General features: G+C 42.2%; 1 protein-coding gene and 1 long non-coding RNA gene across 4 annotated transcripts in view; one reads left to right on the top strand and one right to left on the bottom strand.

The window, feature by feature from the left end:
• Nucleotides 1–12,855, top strand: part of LOC122675985 — a 50,327-nt gene extending 37,472 nt beyond the window's left edge. Inside the window, exons 3-4 of one of the 2 annotated variants that reach the window (XR_006335384.1) lie at nt 10,274–10,487; nt 12,806–12,855. This is a non-coding gene — a long non-coding RNA (uncharacterized LOC122675985). Of the gene's footprint in view, nt 1–9,064; nt 9,211–10,273; nt 10,488–12,805 lie in introns of those variants that run through there. The other variant, XR_006335385.1, reaches the window with a different exon arrangement.
• Nucleotides 1–19,344, bottom strand: part of CLDN18 (claudin 18) — a 28,168-nt gene extending 8,824 nt beyond the window's left edge. The window contains exon 1 of one of the 2 annotated variants that reach the window (XM_043875237.1): nt 19,066–19,344. In XM_043875237.1, coding sequence (XP_043731172.1) covers nt 19,066–19,285 — 220 coding nt within the window. In that variant the 5' untranslated portion in view covers nt 19,286–19,344. Of the gene's footprint in view, nt 1–9,223; nt 9,571–19,065 lie in introns of those variants that run through there. The other variant, XM_043875236.1, reaches the window with a different exon arrangement.
• Nucleotides 19,345–21,938: the final 2,594 nt, after the last annotated feature.

Below are 21,938 nucleotides of genomic sequence, written 5' to 3'. Positions count from 1 at the left end.
GTATTCTCCAAAAGTCATCTCAGGGAATTACCTGCCCCAGGAGAGTATTTATAAATGTGACTCTCAAGACAAGGAAGCCCTGGGAGAAATTCTTTCCAATCTCTTTGCAAAGATTTCCATCTCAAATACGGCCAATATCCATGGAACTGCCTGCTTATTCACTCTAAGATGTGTATCATAAAGCAATTTGTCATGATGGGAGAATTGGCAATCAATGAAAGATACTGAAAAGAGAGGTAGATCATGCAGAATTCATTAAAGAGCCTCCTGCTGTGTCTGAGGAATGGAGCCCTGGGAACTTTCTCACCAGGTAGGGAGATGATGGAAACCAGATACTCTAGTTCTATGCCATTGACCCCCATTCCCTTGATTCTTCTCCCTAAGAAAACTTCTGATTTTAACTTTGCTTCCTTGCTGGGAAGAGATTTCTATAGGCATCCATCATCAATCTTGGTCCTGTTAACAACTATATTCCCAGGGTAAATGTGTTGGTTTACAGTGTGGATCAATCTTCTAGGATCTGACCATTCACTCCTGGGAGAACTGATGAACATTGGCATCTTGGGCTTTCAGCTTTCTGATGCTAGTGTCATGGTGACCCCAGGAAGCTGAAAAGAACTCATGAGGGTTTAAGAATGGCCTTTGGATCTACTCCTTAAGAGGGCTCTAGCATGTTACCTCCATTTTCCAATGCCTTGCCCAATGGCTTTGTTGGCCTCACACATACTGGGAACAAACACCCCATCCATTCCCTCACTGGCAAATGCAAGCATGTGTCATCTACTCATGTCATCTACTCATTTACACCTTTGTGTATTCATTCACTCAGCATGTTGGTATACTCTCATAGTCATATGTTAACAGATTCATTCACTCATCCATGAATTCATTCATTTATTCATCAAGAAATTTTTAAGCTCAAATTCTCTGCCAAGCTCTTTCCCAGGTGCTATATGAGGAATAAAGTTTCATAAGAAATAATCACTGTCTTCAAGCAGTTTACAACCTGGAAAGATTATATTTCCATTGGAAATACTGAACCTTAAATGTCTTTTCACCTTGGAAGTACCTTGGCTAAGAAATCATAATAGAACTACTTTCTGACGTCACTCATTGTGTGGTTCTAGTTCTCTTTCTCTCTCTTTCTCTCTCTCTCTCTCTCTCACACACACACACAATCAAGCTTCAAAACTGTGGTTCAAGAAGGTTAGTTCAGAAGAGGATATTTGTGGGGAATCCCCAGACTTCAAGAAATATCCTTAGGGCTCTTCTGTTTTTGAATGTTGCTACCAGAAAACTGGACATATGAGAGGAGGAAGACACATTGACTTTCCTTCTATCTTGTCCCCATGGGCCTTTTATGAACTTCAAATATACTCAGAAGCCTATTTGAAGTTGTAATAACTGCTCTTGTTCTGATATCTTAAACCATAAGCCATTCAGAGAACAAAATCTCTTTTCCATTTTGGGAAGCACCTGGCAAGGCATCTGGTTAAAACAACCAAAACTCAATCAGCCAACTAACCAACCAACCAATGAACCAAACAATATTAACAAAGTAGAATAAGGAATGTCCCTTCCTCATTCTATGAACATCATATTTATCCTGAGCAGGGATGGGGTCACCGAATCTCTTTCAGTTGAGTGGTTCTAGTATTTAGTCTGAAAAATATATCATATATGTGCTGTGACTGTGGCTGTGGCTGAGATACGTGGTCTACCCTGACCTTGTTGGACTAGAAGGGGTGGTGATGCCCGCTGGTGGGAGGTGTTAATAAAAGCTCTGGTCTTGCCTGGTGTGGACAGCAGCTGCTGCTGTGTATGCCACAGGAGCCCTTGGGTACTGGAGCTCCAGTCAGTCTGTTTTGGCCAGCCTTTGCCTTGGGCTCTCAGATGCCCTCTTGCCTCTGCTGGGTCAGGTTAAGGTCAGAAATAAGACCTTATTTCTTTTCTGCTTGCTCTTGATTTCTGGATTTCTGATCAACACTGGTACCTGCTTTGAATCAGGTCCACTGTGACTTTGAGCTCCTTTTTATTTAGAATCTCCTTCTATGGATAGGATTAGCTTACTCCTACCACTTTCTTTTAGCCTGTAGTTGGACAAAGACAACCCAGTTTTATATTCTGAGGAACCACCGTCAGAGCCAAAACTCTGAACCTGGACGGATGAATTAAGCTCTTCCTTGCTTTGGAGACCCCTTGGGGAGGGGTTCTTCTGAGGGTGGGGGCTGTGACGGGGGCAGTTGCCAGAGTGAGGGACTATGTTCTTTACTATTCACTGCTAGATTCCCTATGTTTAGTAATGACCATGGAGGTGCATGGTGGTGACTGGAAACTCCTTTCCATCTGGAAGACTCTACCATCCAGAGAAATGGCTCCCGAAGGAGGTACATTTCTCTTTTAGCTACTCTGTGTCTTATTTGATATTCTGAGCAAGAGGCATAGGCTTATCAGCTGATAACAGGTGAGTCAACGGGCTCTATAGACTGATTCCCTGCACTAAAGGTGTGACTACAGCATTCTTTTCAATGTACAAAGACATATTATCAGAGCTGAAGGGTGGGCAGGATTCAGAGCTGACAGAAGCAAACAGAAAAATGGGAACTGAATGTTCCTTCCCTGTTGCTATATGTCTTATTCTCCCAAAGTAGCTATGAACTGACAGGCAAGGCATGGTTGCCAATCCTGGCTGTACCTTAGCATCTCCTGGGGAAACTTTTAGATAAATATTTATGCTTTGCCCTGATCCCTAAGAACTTTCATTTAATTGTTCAGTGACATAAAACTGCAAGGAATAATCTGAGCGAAAAGCCCTCAAGAGGGCATAGGAAGAGGTACTCAGAATGGGGAGCTGAGGGGAAAGTTTCTAGTAGCTGATATCGCTGAGCTGGCTGGAGGGTGGGGGTGGGGCTGGTGAGACAGCAAGTCACCAAGTGCCAAAGCCTGGACATGGAGTCTTCGTTGGGATGGGGAGGGGAGATGACCCATATCTTCAGGCACAGCTTGGCCTCAGATTGGAGGCAGGTAGGTCTGGTGGAGGAGTCCAAAGAGGGGGATCCCAGAAGAGGGAAGTCTGAGGCCAGACCTTAGAGGAAAGGCCTTCAGAGCAAGGTGGGAGGGCCTCGATTCTCCAGAGATCCTGGGGAACCCATGTGGAGGTCTTAGGCATCTCATGAGATCCCACAGACTTCATGATACCTAGTGAGTGTCATTAGACAAGTCTTTTAACCTCACAGAAGCCAAGTCTCCTCAACTCTGGAGTGGGATAGAGAGATTTCTTGCAAAGAAGTGTTGTGAAGATCAGATGCTGCTTGGTCCCAGCATAGAACTAAGTCAGGATCTATAAGATTCGGTTTCTTCCCCTTCCCTAAAAAGAAGCTATTTTTCCATAGAGAACAAAGTAGTAGTTACCAGTGGGGATTGACGAGGGGTAATTTAGGGGTAGAGGAGTGGAGGACGTAAATAGGCTACAAGGATGTAGGGTACAACACAAGGAATGTAGCCAACACTCAGTAACAGCTGTAAATGGAAAATAATCTTTAAAAATTGAATAAAAATTAATTAAAAATAAGACAATTTAAAAAAGTAGTTATCTCTCTCCAACTCTACATGGCTTTGGCTTGTAGTAACCGTGTACAAACTTGAATCCTTTCATTTGATAAAATACAGATGAGGGTTTGAAAAAGCCATGTGTGAGAGAGTGTGAAGGGCAGGAGTGGAAGAAGATTTGAGAAGAGGAGGAAGAGAAAGGCCTGGACCAATGTAGGGAGGAGATCAGGAAAAGTGGGCTTAGGATCTGGTGGGCAATGAGCAGGCTGATGCAGTGTAGGTGCGTTCTGTCCCTATTGCCTTTTCACCTCTAAGGTGGGCTCCAACTACATAACTCTGACCATGTATGTTCCCACAAAGAAATGATGCCCCACCGCTGACCAATTCATGCTAGGGTGTGATGCCCCTGCTATCAAATTAACAAACTTGGGACTTCTTTGGTGGTCCAGTGGCTAAGACTCCATGCTCCCAATGCAGGGGCCCAGGTTCAACCCCTGGTCAGGAATTAGATATGATATATTCTAATTAGATATTGTATGTTCTACATTTGGAATTAGATACTAATTTTCAATGAAGATTGAAGATCCCAGGGGCTTCCCAGGTGGTACAAGTGGTAAAGAACTTGCCTGTCAATGCAGGAGACATAAGAGACGTGGGTTCGATCCTGGGTCCAGAAGACCCCCTGGAGAAGGGAATGGCAACCCACTCCAATATTCTTGCCTGGAGAATCCTATGGACAGAGGAACCTGGGGGGTTACAGTCCATGGGGTTCCAAAGAGTTGGACATAACTGAAGTGACTTAGCACACGTTTCTCTGGCATACATGTTGCAACTAAGAGTTTGCATGCTGCAACTAAAGATCCTGCAAGCTGCAGTGAAGACTGAAGATTCCAAGTACTGCAGCTAAGACCCAGTGCAGCCAAGTAAATAAATAAACATTAAAAAAAAAACCCTATAGTAACAACCTCTACAACCACAAGCTGAGGAGGCATCCTGATTCCTGGGTCTACATAGTTTTGAGAAACAAGGAGTCAGAGCAACAGCCTCCTTTTACACTCAAGGTACAGGTTCTCTTGGGCTTTGTAGATGTGTTCTCAGTTCTCTGTGGAATCTCCTTCAGATGTGCCATAATGTGTATACATCAGATGTTTGTCCACATACTTTAAAAATCATGTTTGTGCTAAAACATGTCTCTTTTTTGAAGAAAGGGAAAGCAGCTTAACCCAAATCCAAGAGGTTCCTCCAGATCTCATTTCAATTTTACAACTAACTTATACTAGCTCTACCTTTCAGGGCCAATTTCTTCCACTGGACATTGAGGAAAGACATGCTGGTTCCACAGCATCAGGAGTGCTAGACTTTATGTGAAACACTAGCTAGTAGTAAGAAGAAATGAACAAGATAGCTCCTTTCGAAAGGATACATAAAAGAGCAGTTTCAGATTTTTTTTGCTTATGGATTTCAGATTTTGTGAAACTGTTCCCTGGGTTAAATATGGTTTCCTTAAACACCCCCATTGCTGTGTGTGTCAATATGATTGACAGGTTGATGGGAAACTCCCTAGCTCTCCAGTGGCTGTTGTTTTTGCACATTGAAGTAGTAAAGGGGAAATGCAGTCAGTTGTGTGAAAAAAATCAAGACCTTCAATGCCTGCGACATGGCTGAGAATCAGTAAAGAGCCCAGAACACAGGGGGATGGGTGGTGGAAAGGAGATAAAAAGGACCTTAAATAAATCTTTACTTTAGATATTTAGATTCATAAAAGGCATCTGACTTTGGAGAAGAAAAAAAACCTGGAAGATCAAACATCCTAACTGAGAGCTTTGGGTGGTGTAGACATGACAGTAATGATTTAATGATGCCAAGAGCCAGATCTTGTAGAGACTTTTCAGAAGATCCAGTGGTTAAAATTCAGCACTTTGAATGAAAGCAGGGAGAGTTAAATCTCTGGTTGGGCAGCTAAGATCTTTGGATGCCGCAAGGTAAGGCCAAAAGATAAAAAGAGCCACATCTTGTAAACGGGTCACAGAGCACCTTTACACAAATGCCTTCCTGTGAGGCACTGCAGACCTAGAGAAAGCCAGGTCAAGAGATGTAGGTGGCCAAGCTATGCCCTGGATCCCAACTCATCTGCTTCTAAACACAGGATCCTGCTACAGCAGCAAATTGAGTCCTAAATTTGCAAACATGTTATAGAAAACATCACTTGACTCTGATACCATCATGGAGGCCAGAAACATGAGTTTGCCAGGCTTTTGCCTCCTCTCCATCCTGTCCATTGACAGCCCTTTGCCGTTTCCTCCCACAGTCTCCAATCTCCAGGGAGGGGAAATGGGAATTAGTATTTTTATAAGTATCTTTATACTTAATATTCTTGATTGTGCATTGTTAATGACATTACTATCAATGGGTCAGAGTGCCAATGCACCCTCTACTTTTATGTGCTCAAGCCTAGACCAATCCTTTCAACCATAAGGAAGCCCCTTCTAGCTGGAACTAGTGTGGGCAGGAAAAGACACAACTTGAAAGTCTTTCAGTCTGTGTTCATAGCCTACTTCTGCCATCCTATATCCATGGGAACTTGGGCATGTTACCTTGCCACTCTCTCTGAGCCTCAGTTTTCACTTCTGTAAAAATAAAGCTAATACATATTTCCATGTATTATTGTGAAGATTAAACTGGAGAGTTTACGTGCAGTCCAATAAACCATAGCTGTTTTCACTTCTGGGCACTGTCTTTGGAGAATTGCATGCTACACTGGCTGTTTGGAATCCAGTGCAGAGAATCCTGGGCTATAAATTATACAATGCTGGTAATATACAGGTAAACAGTCCTGGTACCACCACCATTTACCTCATTCATCTCTCTGTAGGTATAGTACAGCTAGATGAATGGAATTAAGTTACTCTATGGCTGTCAGTTCCAACAAAATGTGATACACTTTTATCAGATGAATGAAAAGTGAGATTTTTGCAAGTAAAGAGCAAAGAAGAATTGAATAATTGGTAGTTGTGATTATGATGATTAAAGCATTAGAATGGTATCTACCTCATGCCTTTATAACACTGAAAGCCTTACTTGTCTGCAGGAGGATAATATTTCTCCCTGAGTTCTAGGTCAGAATTAAACTCTCTGCAACCTTCCATTTTTACCTTCAGGTATTCCTCCCAGCTCCTCTGCTTCAGGTGTCTCTTCCCAAGGCCCTTTGTCATGCTCAAGAATATGCTTTCAGCAACTGTTTCTGGTGGCCACATCCCCTCCAGGCACTGGGTCCTGGCTGGTTCATGTTAATCCTTTCAACTCCCTTGGGAGCACCATAAGTATCCACAAGCCATCCTCTGGCCTCCTCTCTGGCTTCTTCATTGCCTTATGATCCTGCCTGCAGCTTTTGAGTTTTTTTTTTCCTAGTCTTTTCCTCTTAGTAATCCTCCCGCCCTTTCCTTACCTCAGTCAGTCAGCCACATCTTAAGTCATCAAACAAATATTTGTACTTCAGGATGCCAATTTGCACTGTAGTCACTCCTGCTGCATTGAGGACTGGCTACTCTTAAATCCACACTCTTCTCCTTGGCCACACATGATTAGTGATTTAAAGTATCTCTTTTTCCACAAACTCAGTCCCAGGAAAATGGCTTTCCTCACTTTTGGTGGGATGCATTTGTGATGCAGTCAGGCAGGGCAGGGGTTTCCTCTCTGAAGGGAGAAGTATGGGCTGGGGGCAGCAGGCTGGTAAGAGATGGGTCACGGAAGGAAGGTGAGTGATGCTGGAGGTGTGTGTCAGGCTGTCGCATCTGCACCTAGTTCAGCTGAGAGTGAGGGACCATGGAAGGTGTTTCCAGGGAGAGGAGAGCAGAGAACTGGAAGCTGGTGACTGAAAGATTCTGCCTGACCTTCTGCCATAGTCAAAAGAGCAAACATTCTAAGGAATAAAGGATAGAAACCAGAATGCGAGAGGTTAAGAGTGAGGAGGGGGGGATGGGAGAAAAACTTTGTCTTTCAGTTTGATCGTCAGTGAGCTAGGGAGAGAGAGAACTTGACAACGCTCTGAATCAGGAAGGTTTTCCAGGAAAAGATGATATAAGCATGAGTGAGGAGGAAAGATGAAACAGGCAAGAAGGGGAGGGGCTGATCAGCAGGGGTGGCCAGACAAGAGGGGGCAGGGTCCTCAGAGCCCTGGTGGAGAGGCTGGTCTTGGACAGGTGAGAGGGAGGGAATCTTGTTCTGCAGAGAGTAGACTGTTGATGGGCTGAGGAGAGATTCTGAGAGGGCTTAGGGATGATGGGATCCCTCAGTAGAACAGGAAAAACAATGAGAGTGAGTTTTGACCATGTTGGAGAGTGGGGCTATTTGGGATCCTCGTATGTGGAAAGATACAGAATGAGCCAGAGATTGATAATGTGTGATGGGGTCCTGGGAAGAGGTAATTGAGCTGAAGTCATGGAATGTCATGCCTTAATTTTGAATACAAGTTCATTCTTACTTTTTTATTTAATAGTTAAAACTGGGTGTAGCTAGCAACTCAACAATCCATGGTCTTGCATCTCCTCCCTTCTGACCTTTGCCTTGTAGTATCAGCCCCTCTCTGGAGCTTCCTTCCCTCCAGCCAGCCTCCCTTACTGCTTTATCTGTCAGTGATCTGTCTGTTTCACAATACAAGTGGCTTCTAAAGATGGAATAAACACCCCAGTTCTACTCTGACACCCACTTTCTATTTCTTTCTGCAAATGGAGATAATTAATTGAATTGCTTTTCACAATTCAATTTCAAGGTCTTCACAGGCCTTGCAGTTTCCTGCAAATTTATCCCCATCTCCCTGTCCATGAGGTATTTGTTTCAGAGATGCAAAACCCTGGTTTCCTTTCTTCAACAAACTCACATCAGGGCCACTCCTTGGGGCCACTGATTAGTCTAACCTTTTATTTCTTTCTTTGCCTTTTTTTTTTTTTAAATCAAGTAGAGGTCCCATAATATCTAGAATGCAAAATTTCTATAATTCCTATTTGAACCAATTATCTATTAGAAACAAGGATTTAGCTGATATCATCTTCAGGGGTGAAAGGATGTCATTTATAATTATATTTATATTCTGAGATTATTATAATTATTATAGTTCTGTAATTATATTTTGACATGCATTGTTTTTTAAGAGTGCACCCCAGAACCTCTCAACACAAATGCAGAGAAAGGATATTTGTAATTTAAAGGCAATATATACGTTACGGCGCTGACTGAGACTCTGACTTCTCAAAGGAAAAATTAACCAAGTTGATAATGAAATTATATTAACTCCTGATAAACTTTTTCGATGGTAAGAAAATATTCACCATCCTACCTAGCCCCAGGTATGTGCAGGCAAGAGCAAGTCACACGCACATACCTGCACACGATTACTTTCCTGCTTGAGAAATATTGTCTCCTCTAGTACCACGAGCCACGGCCCCTTTGTTCTCATGACCCGCTTCCTCACTGGCGATTCCTTTGACCAGAGTGTAAAATCTTGGATGTTCTCCCCTAGATCTACATAGCCCTCTTTGACACGGGGCCAGCTTCTCCTCTTACACCTCTGATGGCAGCCAGTTCTGCGAGGGTCCTGCCCCGCGCTCAACTCCGAGGTCCCTCCTGGCCGCGGTGAAAGCAGCAGCCGGCTCCCGGCCTCACCTGCACCCACGCCTACCTGGCAGGCCCAGGATGGTGAGGTAGGGCCGGCACTCGGTGAAGCCCGAGCTCTGCTGCACGCAGCTGCGCCAGAGCCCTTCGTACTGGAACACGGCGGTGACCGGGTTGTCGTATAGGTCCTGGGTGCTCCACATGTCCATCTCCGTGGCAACGATGCAGCCGGCCAGGCCCAGGATGGACAGTAGGAAGCCCACCATTTGGCATCTGGTGGTGGACATGGCCCGGCTCCCCGTCCTCCCGCCCAGCTGCCGCCTGCGTCCTGCCGTGCTCCCGGGGAGCTGCTCTGATCAGATGCTTTTCCTCGGCCCTCTGTGTTTGTTCACAGTGTTTTCCTTAGATAGTTCAGTTTCACTCTTGGTTCAAGGACATTATTTTTTCATTTGTTAGGGAAGCAGCCCCAAGAGGCACTTGTCTGGGGAGCGGCAGAGGCCGGGTTGGTTTGAGGGCGCGGCAGTTTGAGTGGACCCCCGCCCCATCCCGGCTCGGGGTCTGCCCCCGGGGAGAAGCGCAGCTAAGACTCGCGTTCCTCCACCCCCATCCACACACACAAGCCTTCCCTGAGGCCCTGTTCATCATGGGAAACCAGTTCGACTGACCTCACTTAAAAAACATGGCCCCAGAAATCTCCGTCTCACACCAGACATTTTCTCTTCACAACTCGTAAACCACCGTTACACTGACATCTTTCCATTTTGATCTTACAGAAATGGGTAGAGCAGGTATTAATTATTCCCACCCATAGTTTTGGGGGGGAGGGGGTGGTGAGTCTAGCAAGGTACAAAGAAGTTAAGGTACTTGCCCCCGTGCCTTGCACCACAGCTGCTTAATTTAAAAGATGGCAAAGGTGGAAGTCCTATCTCAACTTCTAGTCTGGGACTCTTTCTCTGTTTCCATATGGAGTGACTGGGGCAGGCAGAGTTGTCCCCACTCTTGAGAACAGGTGGCCAGATCCTACAGCTATACTCTGGGTCTGCAGGAATTGGATCTAGGATGGGAAGAAGCAGGGCGTTGTGGTGACAGACATCTCACCCTTTCATTCTTGCTGCAGGAACCATATGAAGACCATGTGGCACGCAGACACAGAAGTTCCACAGAAGGCCATGAGGAGGAGACAGGCAGGCTGGACCAGAGACCCTGACCTGGTTACTGAGAGGCCTAGCATCTGCTCCTGACCCTGTCCCTAACATGCTGCGTGCTGGGTGATTGGGGCAAATGGCTCCACTTATGTGGGTCATGGTGTTTTCATCTGTAACATGGACAGGGTAAGCCGAAACACTTCAGAACCCTTTCAGGTGTCATATCCTGTTCTCTTCTACATTTTGCAAAAGAATCTTTACTACAGTTGGTCAAAATGTCAGGAATTATAGAATCACCAAAACAGAGACTTGGCCAGAGATCAGCTGGTGTGTTTTGTCTTCATAATTTGATTTCAGAATTACATTAGAGAATTGATGGACCTGCTACTTCCTGTGGGTGGTGTGTGTCTGGTGTCTGAAGTCAGACACATTTTAGCGAGATGTTCCTCGAATCTGGATGTCAAGGCCCTGGTACACACCCACACACACCTATACCCCAATCTCTAGCCTATATACATTCTCCAGGAAACAAGCCTGTGCATCTGGACATTTCAATGTTATCTTGGGTGCACCCAGTCACCACTCCCATGGCTTTATTCCCAGCAAACACAGAAAGCAGATATGCAAAGTCTCCCCTCTGATTTGAATGGAGGCAACACTCCCCTCAACCGCACACCTTGCTTTAGGTTCTGTGATCAGGGTTTGCGCGGTAAGAAGAATGAGCCAGAAAACCCCCAAAGAAGAGAGTAGGCAAGAGTTATATGACTTAGGTGAAGTCCTGTTGGTGGCTCTGTAACTCCTGAACTGAGCTACAAGGCCAAGTCTAAAAGGTGGGGAGGGGGCAGCTAGAAGAAGTGACTCTGGTCTCTGCTGATGGACAGGGATTGACCAGTTAGATTGGAAAGTGTTGGAATAATTCAGGAAAGATTCTGCCACTGTTTCTGTGGACAGAGCTCATTTCACTCTCATTTCAATTAAAAGGCTTTTTATTCACAAAGAGATTTATGAGAGTTTGGTTTCCAGTTGTTCATTTTATGACATTTGTTTACACTCTCACCTCCATCATTGACCACCCAAATGTAGATTGAAAATGGCAAAATTAAAAAGAAAAGGTTATTATAGTTATCTAGTATCATTCATGACAGTTTCTCCTCTCACTTCCCTATGAAAATGTTTTTATGCAAAATTTCAAGACAGAATAAAAAGATATTCAGGTAACAATGAATTAAGCTTTCTTTCTTGTTTGAAATGGTGACAGTGACTTTATATTTTTGGAGGAAAGAAAAGTTAGTTTTAAAGGATAAAGTAAATCTCCCTCTACTTAGGCAAACTACTGAATGAGTAGAGAGGGATTCTAAGTGTACACACTTTAAAAAGTATGAAATAAGTATACGTTTACGTGCGTGCAAGCTCAGTCGTGTCCATCTCTTTGTGACTCCTTGGCTCCTTTGTCCATATAATTTTCCAGCCCAGAATTCTGGAGTGGGTTGCCAAGTATTAACATGCTTTAAAACATGTGGAAAATGGGATTTTTCACTTCCTGGTGAGTTTTCTGTGCTCTAGAATGAATGGACTGCTGCTTTAGCAGTCACTGCTAAAGAGTAATTGGGGGTCCACAGAGGAACATCTGGCTTCCTTGTTTATGGCAATGGGCTTTGTTAAAATATATTAAATGCATCTCTAATGATAATGACAGTTTATGGTCTGATTATGATAGTATATAATAATAATGATAACAATCATTATTAACAATAATGATAACAATCAATTAACATGATCTCCTTGTGTTTAACAATAATGGGTCTGTTTCAACTTTGTTTAATCACTTTTACAATGGAGCAAAAAATTTTGCTGACTTCTTGAGGGGAATCCTCCCTATATTCAACTTTAAATATGGTTCTGGTGTTGCCATTTCAGGTTGTACATTTTCAGGAGCTTATGTTATTTTACTGATATTGGAGAAAACATTTCCCCTAACTTTTCTTTACCTTGTTATAGGAATATTAATAATATCTATGCTAACTAGGCAAAATGGCAGTCAAATATCAATATAAAATATTATAGCTATGAATATGGGAGGAGTTAAATTAGTGTTATTAGCAAGACAAATGATTGATATATCCATTGATTCTTTTCTTTTAAAATATTAACACACTTTATAGTCTTAACTTCTGACTCCACCTTTTGGTGCTCATAATAGAAAACTTAGAAGCGGGAAAATGTTAACAAATCTTACTCATAATTTTAAACCCTAGACAAAATATATGGCATACTTTCTTTTTAATCTATTCTCTGTATATATTTTTTACATAATTAAGAGATCATACAATTTAATGTTTTTCTCTTTTCACTTAATTGCATACATATACAATTAAAGTACTTTAAACATTGTTTAATATATTTAATCTTAAATATTTAATCTATGAGTATGTTAGTATTTCATTATATAGAAATGCTGGACTTCCCTGGTGGCTCAGACAGTAAAGAATCTGCCTTCAATGCAGGAAATCCTGGTTTGATCCCTGGGTCGGGAAGATCACCTGGAGAAGTGAATGGCTACTCACTTCCAATATTCTTGCCTGGAGAATTACATTGACTGAGTAGCCTGATGGGCTACAGTCCATGGGATCACAAAGAGTCAGAAGAGTCGGACACCACTGAGCGGCTAACCCTTTCACTTTCATACAGAAGTGCAACTATTCACCAAAACAGCATCTATTCTTAGATAATTAAACTTTACCCCTCCCCCAGTTTTTTGTTTGTATGAAAAACAATGTTAATGATGAACGTTTTTCACATGACTCTTTTGCCAGCATTTCTGATTACCCTTTTAGGGCAGATTCCTAAGAGAGGCATTAAGATGTCAAAGGGTATGAGGCTTTAAAAAAATCTGTTTAAAAAAAAATCTTTTTTATGTAGAGGCAGACTTTTTTTCTATGAATTTTATTCCTAGTAAACAGCATTTGAAGCATTAACAGCATTTGAAAGATCTTGTCTCACTGAAACCCTTACCTGCTTTGTGAATTTGTTGTTATACATGATTGCACGTTTAAATTTGCATTACTTTGATTATTAATGAGCTTGAAACTATTTTTTAAACACATATTTGTGGAGTGTTTGTTTTTCTTTTTCATGAATTATCAGTTTGTACTTCCTCATACATTTACTGGAATTCGGCATTTTTTCTATCAACTTACATGAATTATTTGTTAAGGATCTTAATATAGTGTTATGATTACTAAAAAGATCTTTTCACATTGAATATTTGCTTGTTAATTTTTTTTGTGGTTTTAGAAAAATACTGTGTTTTCCATTTATATGTTCACAGTACCTGGCACATAATAGGTGCTTAATAAAAATCTGTTAAATGATGTAGTAAAATGAGTGCTCTTTTCTATGCTTAGGAATTTATTTTCCACTTAGAAATGATACTAGAATTATTTTAGAATTTTAGAAAATTTAAAAGTGTTTTGTGTATCTTTATATTTAATTAATCTGGAAACTATTTTGGTTTGTAGTTTATGATTCATTTTTTTCCCTCAAAAAAGCTAATCAATAATTTTTACAGCATTTATTAAATAACTTTCCCTTTCCTCATGCTTTGTAAAACCTCCTCTACCTATATTAAATTCACATATATGTCTTCCTAATTTTAAACTTTGCTCCATTGACCTGTGTCTATCTTTGGGACAAAGTACACTTTTAATTATCACAGCTTTAGAATTTGGTTAAATATCTGGCAGAGTTAACTCTCTACTTTTCTATTAATATTATCCTTAAAAAAACATTTAAAAATTAATTTCATCTGCTTCTTCTTATAGATAACTACTTTGCCATGCTCCCAAGGGAAAACTGTCACTAGCATTTTGATTAGAATTCTTGTAATATTATTCTTACAGGCTTAGGCTCTGCAAAACATCTGCCTGGGTTGGAATTCTCAACTGCCACTTATTATCACAATGTCAATGGGAAAATTCTATAGCCCTTTTGTGCTTCAGTTTCCTCATCTATAAAATGGAGATAATATCACCACTTACCTCATAGAGTTGTGAAAATTAAAGTAAGTATAAGGTAATTTATGTAAATTTATATAATCACCAAATTAGATTTAAAATATAAATTAACATATGCTAATTTCTCAAACCAATGCCTAGGGCACAGCAAGGTCTCAATGTGTTTTATTATTATTATAATACAATTAGTTAAAGATAGTATTTATTATACATTAATTAGAAAGAAATTCACATTTTTATAATATCCCTATCTAGGATCCTGTAGTATATATTCCTTTTTAATTGATGTTTAAATTTTCCTTAGTAAACTTCCTTTTTCATTTTATTCTTGCCTAACATTTAAAGATATTATTCCAAGTGTTTAACACATAACACTGTAGTGTGTTGCCTCACAAAGAAATTTAAGTTATTTTAATTCTCTTAATACACTACACTCTCTCATGCCACTGTGTCTTTTCCAATAATATTTCCCTCTTTCTGAAAAACTTTTTACCTCTTTGTCTTTCTGGGTAACTCATACATGTCATAACTAAGTAACTCAGCTCAGCTGTCGTTTCCTTTGGGAAGTCTTCCCTTCCCTCATGTCTACATCCTGTACCATATGAGGCACTGACTATGCTTTATAACAGTGGTTCTTAACTGGGGCCTCTTTTGCCTCCAGGGGATATGTGACAAGTCTGAAGACATTTTTGCTGTCTCAACTAGGGAGGGAAAGGTGCTGCTACTCCCATCTAGTGGGTGGAGGCCAGGGATCCTGCTAAATATTCTGTAATGTGGAGAATAGCACCCTACAAAAGGAATTATATGGCTTAAAGTATCAATACTGCCTAGGTTGAGAAACTTTGCAATGCAATGGTGTGTTTATCCTCTGTCTCTCTTTTAGATTTGTGAGCCTTTCCCCGTGTGCAGACAGCTTGGGACATAGTAGGTACTCAACAAATGCTTGTTGAATACATAAATGTTCTTTCTAGTGTCATGATTTCTGTGTTACTGAGTTTTAAAATTTTTTACTTTTATTTTTTTGTGTGTGTTACAGTTATTTCCTTATTACTTCTGTGTATATGGGAAGACCAAAGGCTTTACTCTTCCTTCCTATCCCTGCCCAGAGGGGACCTTGTCTAAACTCGGTCAGTCCAGGAGAGGGTGGCTGCCAGTTTTGGTTTTAGTGAGATGACTTTGTCTAGGAAGGTTGACTGTCAGTCCAGAACCTCACGTTTCTCTGGAGGGTTCAGTTGTGCTTGACTTCTTCCCTCTGAGCCTAAGTATCTGTGTTTGCATTCTTGGGAGTGTGTAGCTTCTCCATGGAAATTAAAAAATTCTGTGCTTTCATTTCAATGACAATGGAAAAAAGTTAAAGCAAGTATGTTCCAGACCCTCAGGCTGGCCACTTATGGTCTAGGTTTATGTTGGTATGTATGATCATGTTTATACCACGAGTCAGTGAAGTGAAAGCCTTAACTGATCCATGAACAAAGGGTTCATTCTAGCTCAAATAGAAATGGAGTCAGGGGAATTTCCCCCACCTTGTGGCACTGGTGCTATGACTCAGACACCTGTGCCCCAGTGGTCAATTCTGCAGGAACTTCACCAACAAGTACTGCACGTCCTATTTTGCACAAACCTGATTGCAACAATTAGTGGTGGGTGGCACAGTGGTAAAGAATCTCCTGCCAATGCAGGAGACATAGGAGATTTGGGTTTGACCCCCTGGGTCGGGAAGATCCCCTGGAGTATGAAATAGCAACCCACTCCCTGGTGGCTCGGATGGTAAAAAATCTGCCTTCAAAGCAGGACACCTGGGTTCGATCCCCGGGTCGGGAAAATCCCCTGGAGAAGGGAATGGCAACCCACTCCAGTATTCTTGCCTGGGAAATTCCATGGACAGAGGAGCCTGACTTGCTACAATCCGTGGGGACACAGAGTCAGACATGACTGAGTCCCCACAGTTGCAAATACACAGCGGAGAACTTTTCCTCCCCAGATCCCAGAAATAATCAGGTCAATAGTCTTAGAGCCACATTTCAGAAGCACCGCATCCCAACCTCACCTCAAATGAACAAAACCATTGCAAAAAGCATCACATCACAGATGCCTCATCACTGCGGATAAGAGAGGACAATTCCCTGATGAAGTGGTGGCTAAGGGTGAGAGATAGGAGTACCATGAATTTATTAATACCACTTTGTAAAACAAACTCATGTGAATAGAGAATCTGCATTAATAATACTAAAGTCAAAGCTTTGAGAGAGGTAAAATACAAAATTGAACTGTATCTTTGTCCTATTAAACTCCAAGTGAAAACCAATAATATCCCTAACACCAAATGAATGTTGACATTTGGGTTTATTTAGTGGTATTTACATTACAATTGCAAATGTAGTTTTGGTTCCTTGTATAAAATTTATGTGCATTAGGAATTTAAATCTGTTGTTATACATGTCCATGTTAAAGTGATGTAAAATGAGTATAATTGAAATCAATATTGAAGGGCTGCAAGAATTTTTTTCTTTTAAAACAGATTTCTACAAAATTCTTTTTGAAGAATACTTCTCTGAACTATCTAGTGGTAGAATCTTCACATATGTACACACACAAAGGTTCTAAGAGAAGGCCCTAAAACAGTTTCAGTACGGCCCCAGTTAAGCTCTGTTAATGTGGGCAAGTCACTTTGACTCTCTGAGTCTCCATGTCTTTACTTGCAAAATAAACATGGGGCGGTGGGGGGGTGGTTGTTGACAGCTGTTGTTACTCTAGGACGCCCCCAAGACTGCAGCCTAAGTCTTAGCTAAGAGGTGAGGCTAGGAAGGTGCTTTTGCACTGGGGATTTCTGCTTTGTGTCTGAGAGCCATGGGGCTCCCTGTGAGGGCTGTGAGCTGGGACTTGGGTTCAGGTAGGACATAGTCTGAGCCCTAGCTCTATCTGCATGTGACCTTGGGCAAGTTACCCCAGTTCAGTTTCCTTGTTTCTAAAAGTGTGGTAATGATAGCATCAAGTTCATGGACGGGGTGGCTTGTAGAGATTACACAAAGTACTTCAAGGCAATTGTTGGCTCAAGTGCTAGTGCCTGGTCTGCCATTGTTGTTTGCGATTTATGAAGCTGTAGGACCCCTCAGGTGTCACTTGGGTGCTCTGCCTCAGTCTGACTCTCTCCTTCAGGGCCTCTAGCTCTGTGTGGACCCAGGCCCATGAACCGAGGTCTCTGAGAGAGCAGGGGCATTTTGCATTTGAGTTGAGGGTGAATTCCAAGGGCAGATGGTTAGACCTGGAGCTCAGGAGGGGTCAGCAGGACATAGAGACATGGGAGTGGCTCACCTTTCTCCAGTCCCTGGAGGAGGGAGATCCCACTGAATCAGTCACTGGTCACCCAGGGATCTGGCTTATGTTCTTATTTGTATATAGGCCATTCCTCTCCTAGCCTGGCATTCAGTGCTCTCCACCATCGTCTCCATATAAGTCCTCTCTTCCTACCAAGGTCATTCCTTCATTTTCTCCTGAGTAAGCCTCAGGTGGAAGTACCTTCATGCCTTTGCCCATGTTGTTTTTCCTACTGTGATGCTGCACCTCTAATTCATAACTACCTTTCAAGGGTCACCTGTAGGATTTCCTTCCCACTGGGTCTCTTCCTGAGCAAGTCATCTTTCTCTCATCTCCTGCAGCACTAGCCCTCTATTTTCCTTACTTGTCTCCTTATCATACCACCCTGGTGTGCACTTTCACATTTTGGGAATGCCAGGCCCACAGAATCCTGAGGCTGTTCTGAGCTCTCCATCCCCAAGTGTGGAATATATGAAAGACCGAATCACTGTGAGACAGAGTCTTCACCTTGTAACTTCTGTGCAGGCCTAAGTCTTGGCTCTGCAACCCAGTGGGAAATTCCTGGAGTGAAATCCTAGTATCTATTTCTGATCCTCCTTACTGTGCCCACCTTACATCATTGTCTCTCTCCAGACTTTGATGAATATTTATGAAAGGAAAAAAGAACTAAGAAATAAAAATAAGTGTATTTTTTGTCTTACTCTGATACCTGAGTGAAAGACACTTTTGACAATGTCTGCTCTTGAGGCTTGAAGTTTTCTTTGTTAACATGACCCATCTGTGAAGCAAACAAATCCTTATTCTGCTAATAGGCCAGCCTGCACTTCACAGCTGTCATTCCTTTGTCCTGCATGGCTGAGCGCACTTTCTACAAGGTTGCTTTGTGCAGAGAGAACCCAGAAGCTGGTTCCATGTGATCAATACATTTTGGAGGTCAGGAGACGCAGACAAGGGGCGGGCCCATCTGGTGTCCCCCAGAGAAACATAGCACCCAGTTCTTTCCCTCTGTCCACTTTCTGTTGCTGCTCTGTGCATAGGTGCCCTGGAACCTGGGACCAGGCACAGAGGGCTGGAGATGGAACTCCATTCAGGAGATTCACCATCCCCAACTCAGGGAGACAGGATCTGGGACTAAAGGAAGGAAGTGGCTATGACCTGGGCCTTCTGAGTCCTGAGCCTGTGGGTGATTGAGACTTGTGTGCAGTGGAGTTATTTAAAAAATGTGCCGGTTGGGTACCACCTAGTTAGGGATACAGGAGCCCTACCAGCTCCAAGAAGCTCCCTGTCCCTGTTTGCTGCACTTCCTGTTTCCACCTCCGTGGTGGGGATTGTTGCTCCTCCCTCCCCAGTGGTCCCTTGGCGGTGCTCCAGGCAGAGGTGGCTGTATCCTGTTCAGCTCTGTCTGCCCCCACATCTTGTCAGGTACCAGTCCTTACCTGGCAGCCCCAGCAGGGTGAAGTACCCCCGGCACTCGGTGAAGCCAGAGCTCTCTCGGACGCAGGAGCGCCACAGCCCTTGGTAGTTGAACACAGCTGTCACTGGGTTGTTGTACAGATCCTGGGTGCTCCACTGGTCCATGCAGGTGGCGGCAATGACGCCTGCAATCCCGAGCAGTGAAACCACAAACCCCAAGCCCTGGCAGGCGGTCACGGACATGGTGGGGTGCAGAGCTGACACGGAGTACCACTCGACAGGGGGACAGTCAAGTTATGAGAGTGCTGAGTGTCAGGATGGAGCTTTCTTAGAGAGGCTGGCACACACGTCACCGTGGACCATGTAAGGAGGTGGGGACTCAACAGTGCCACCTGGGCCCGCCCCGCGCCTTTATCTTCCCAAGTGAGATAATTTCCACAACATGGTACCAAGAGCCATTTGTTTTCCACCATATGTACACTCTACTCACTGTTTACCTTTTGAGGGAGTTTCTTTCCTGATTAGCCAGGCTCCCCTCTGTGGAGGATAAAGCAGGAGCAGAGGGCACTGCCTTTAGGACCCAGCAGGTTGGCTGAGGAGGGCTCCCGGTGGCTAAGCCACACAATACTTGGAGATGCCAAAGGAATGGATTTATATCTGAATCACTTTTCTGCACAGCATAATTAACACAACATTGTAAATCAGCTCTACATCAAATAAAACAGTGATTGGAGATGAAAGGGCTTTATCCGTGTGGCTCTCCCAAGGTACTGCTGCTGCTTTACTTAAAAACCTAGGTAAGGCAGGTTATGGGGCAGCATGAAATACAGCTGATTCTTCTTAACCACTGTTATTGCAGTCTATACAGTTACCAGGAACACTGAATTAGCGAATACGGAATCATTGCCCCCTGAAGGAATACAGAGTTCAGTTCCTGTGAGCCTCAGGTCATGTTTTATCAATCGGTCAATACATAACTTTGTTTTATGGGGGTTTCTGCTTAAAGACACCTTATTTAATGTACATTGTTGATTCATTAACATTGAACTCATGACCAATAGCACTAGAACTCGTGCCTAAACAAAGTTCATCTAATATATCCTTTTCTCTGTAAAGCACATCCCAGTCTTCTTGTGCTTGGGAGCCCTAGCCAGCACTTCAGTACTATGCTTGGGCCATTTTAAATAAAGAAATCACCAACAAAAAGCACAAAGATCCATTTTAAATAAAGAAATCACCAATAAAAAGCACAAAGATATGAATAAAATGGCACTAAAAATATTGCAAGAAGGGCATTTGTTTATGGGAGGAGCTGAAACAGAAAGGCAAAACATTGTCTTGTTCCACCTCACCTAGGAGCATACACATCCTACCACCCACATTTTCTGCCCTATGCTTACATACATGTCCAGTGATGACTGAGGAAGCACCTTGAACACTGATTAAAATCCATTTTAGGAAGCAGGTGAATGGGCAAGTATGAATCTGCAAAGAATCAAATATAGTTATTTGATAGAACTGGGTAGTGAATGGGGTCAAGCTATTTGTAGCTTTTGTGGCACTGATCCTGCCTTCAGCCCAAAGACCACAGGGGAGGGAAGATGGCAGAGGAAAGTTTCAGGAAGGCACTGGGCTCTGGAGCCAATAGCCTGGGTTCATCCTCATGGCACTGCTGACTAGCTGTTAGAGGCAACAGCTACATCACTTCACTTCTCCTAGCCTCATTGTGTTCATCTGTAAAATCACATAATAATAATGATTATCTCCCTGGGTTGATTGTAGCTTAAATGTGGAACCCTAAACTCAGAAAACAGCAAATAGTAGTACGGCAGACTGATGGCAACATAATTAAAAGCTTTAGTGATTGACTAGTCACTTTCACATTGTGTTTCTTCACATTGATCAGAAACTAGACCCTAGTCATCCACACAAAGTATCTCTAGAGAAGTTTAAATTTTTTTTGGTCCAACAATCATTTCCACATACTTTGAACTTGGATTCAATTCTCAACTCTTTCTCCAACTCACAGGACTATATTATACATTGTTGGCTAACACCTCTTTGCCTCAGGTCCCCCATTATTAAAGTAAAGGGTTTGTAATGTATAGAAACATTGAATCAATATGTTGTGTACCAGGAAAAAAATAAAGTAAAAGATTTGGAACATTGCAGAAATAGAAAGCTAACGATGGGTAAGTAGGAGATTAAATACAGCTAAAGTCAGCATCCATAAACAAAAAGATAGACCTGAGAAAAGTACACAAAATACAGACACAAATAAAGAGATGGAAAGCATGAAATGGCAGTAAGAGGCATAGAGGATAGAATGAGAAGTTCCAACATACAATTGGAGTACTGAAGGAAGAGAATCAAGAGAATGAAAGAAGGACATTATTAGATAGGTTATTGGCTAAGAATTTTCTGCAATATCTGAATGTATTGTATATTGCAAAAAACACCAAAGAAAAAGAGGAAAACATTTAAAAAACCTGAAAGAAAAGAATTACAGCCATTGTATCAATTGCACCAGTAGAAACCAGAGGTAACAGAATTATATCTTTAAAAGTTGAGAATAAAAATAACTATCAACCTCAAGACAATGAGAAGATAGACCACAAATGGAGAGAAAGTATTTGCCAAAGAAAAATACCTTCCAAACTACATTTTATCCAAAAAACTTTTGGGTCAAAGACTCATCCCAAATATATAGAGAACTCTTTGACAGTTGGCATTAAGGAAATGAAAAACCTGATATAAAAATGAGCAAAAGATCAAAGAGCTCTTCATCAAAGAAATTATACCAATGGAAATTAAGCATTTGAAAAGATGCTCAACATCTTATGTCATTAGGGAATTACAAATTAAAACAACAACAAGGAAAAATATATGAGTAGAA

Source organism: Cervus elaphus, chromosome 19 (assembly GCF_910594005.1).
Source record: "Cervus elaphus chromosome 19, mCerEla1.1, whole genome shotgun sequence".
In the NCBI taxonomy this organism is placed as follows: Eukaryota; Metazoa; Chordata; class Mammalia; order Artiodactyla; family Cervidae; genus Cervus; species Cervus elaphus.
Note: the sequence above shows the minus strand (reverse complement) of the source record. Positions and strands in the feature narration are given on the sequence as shown.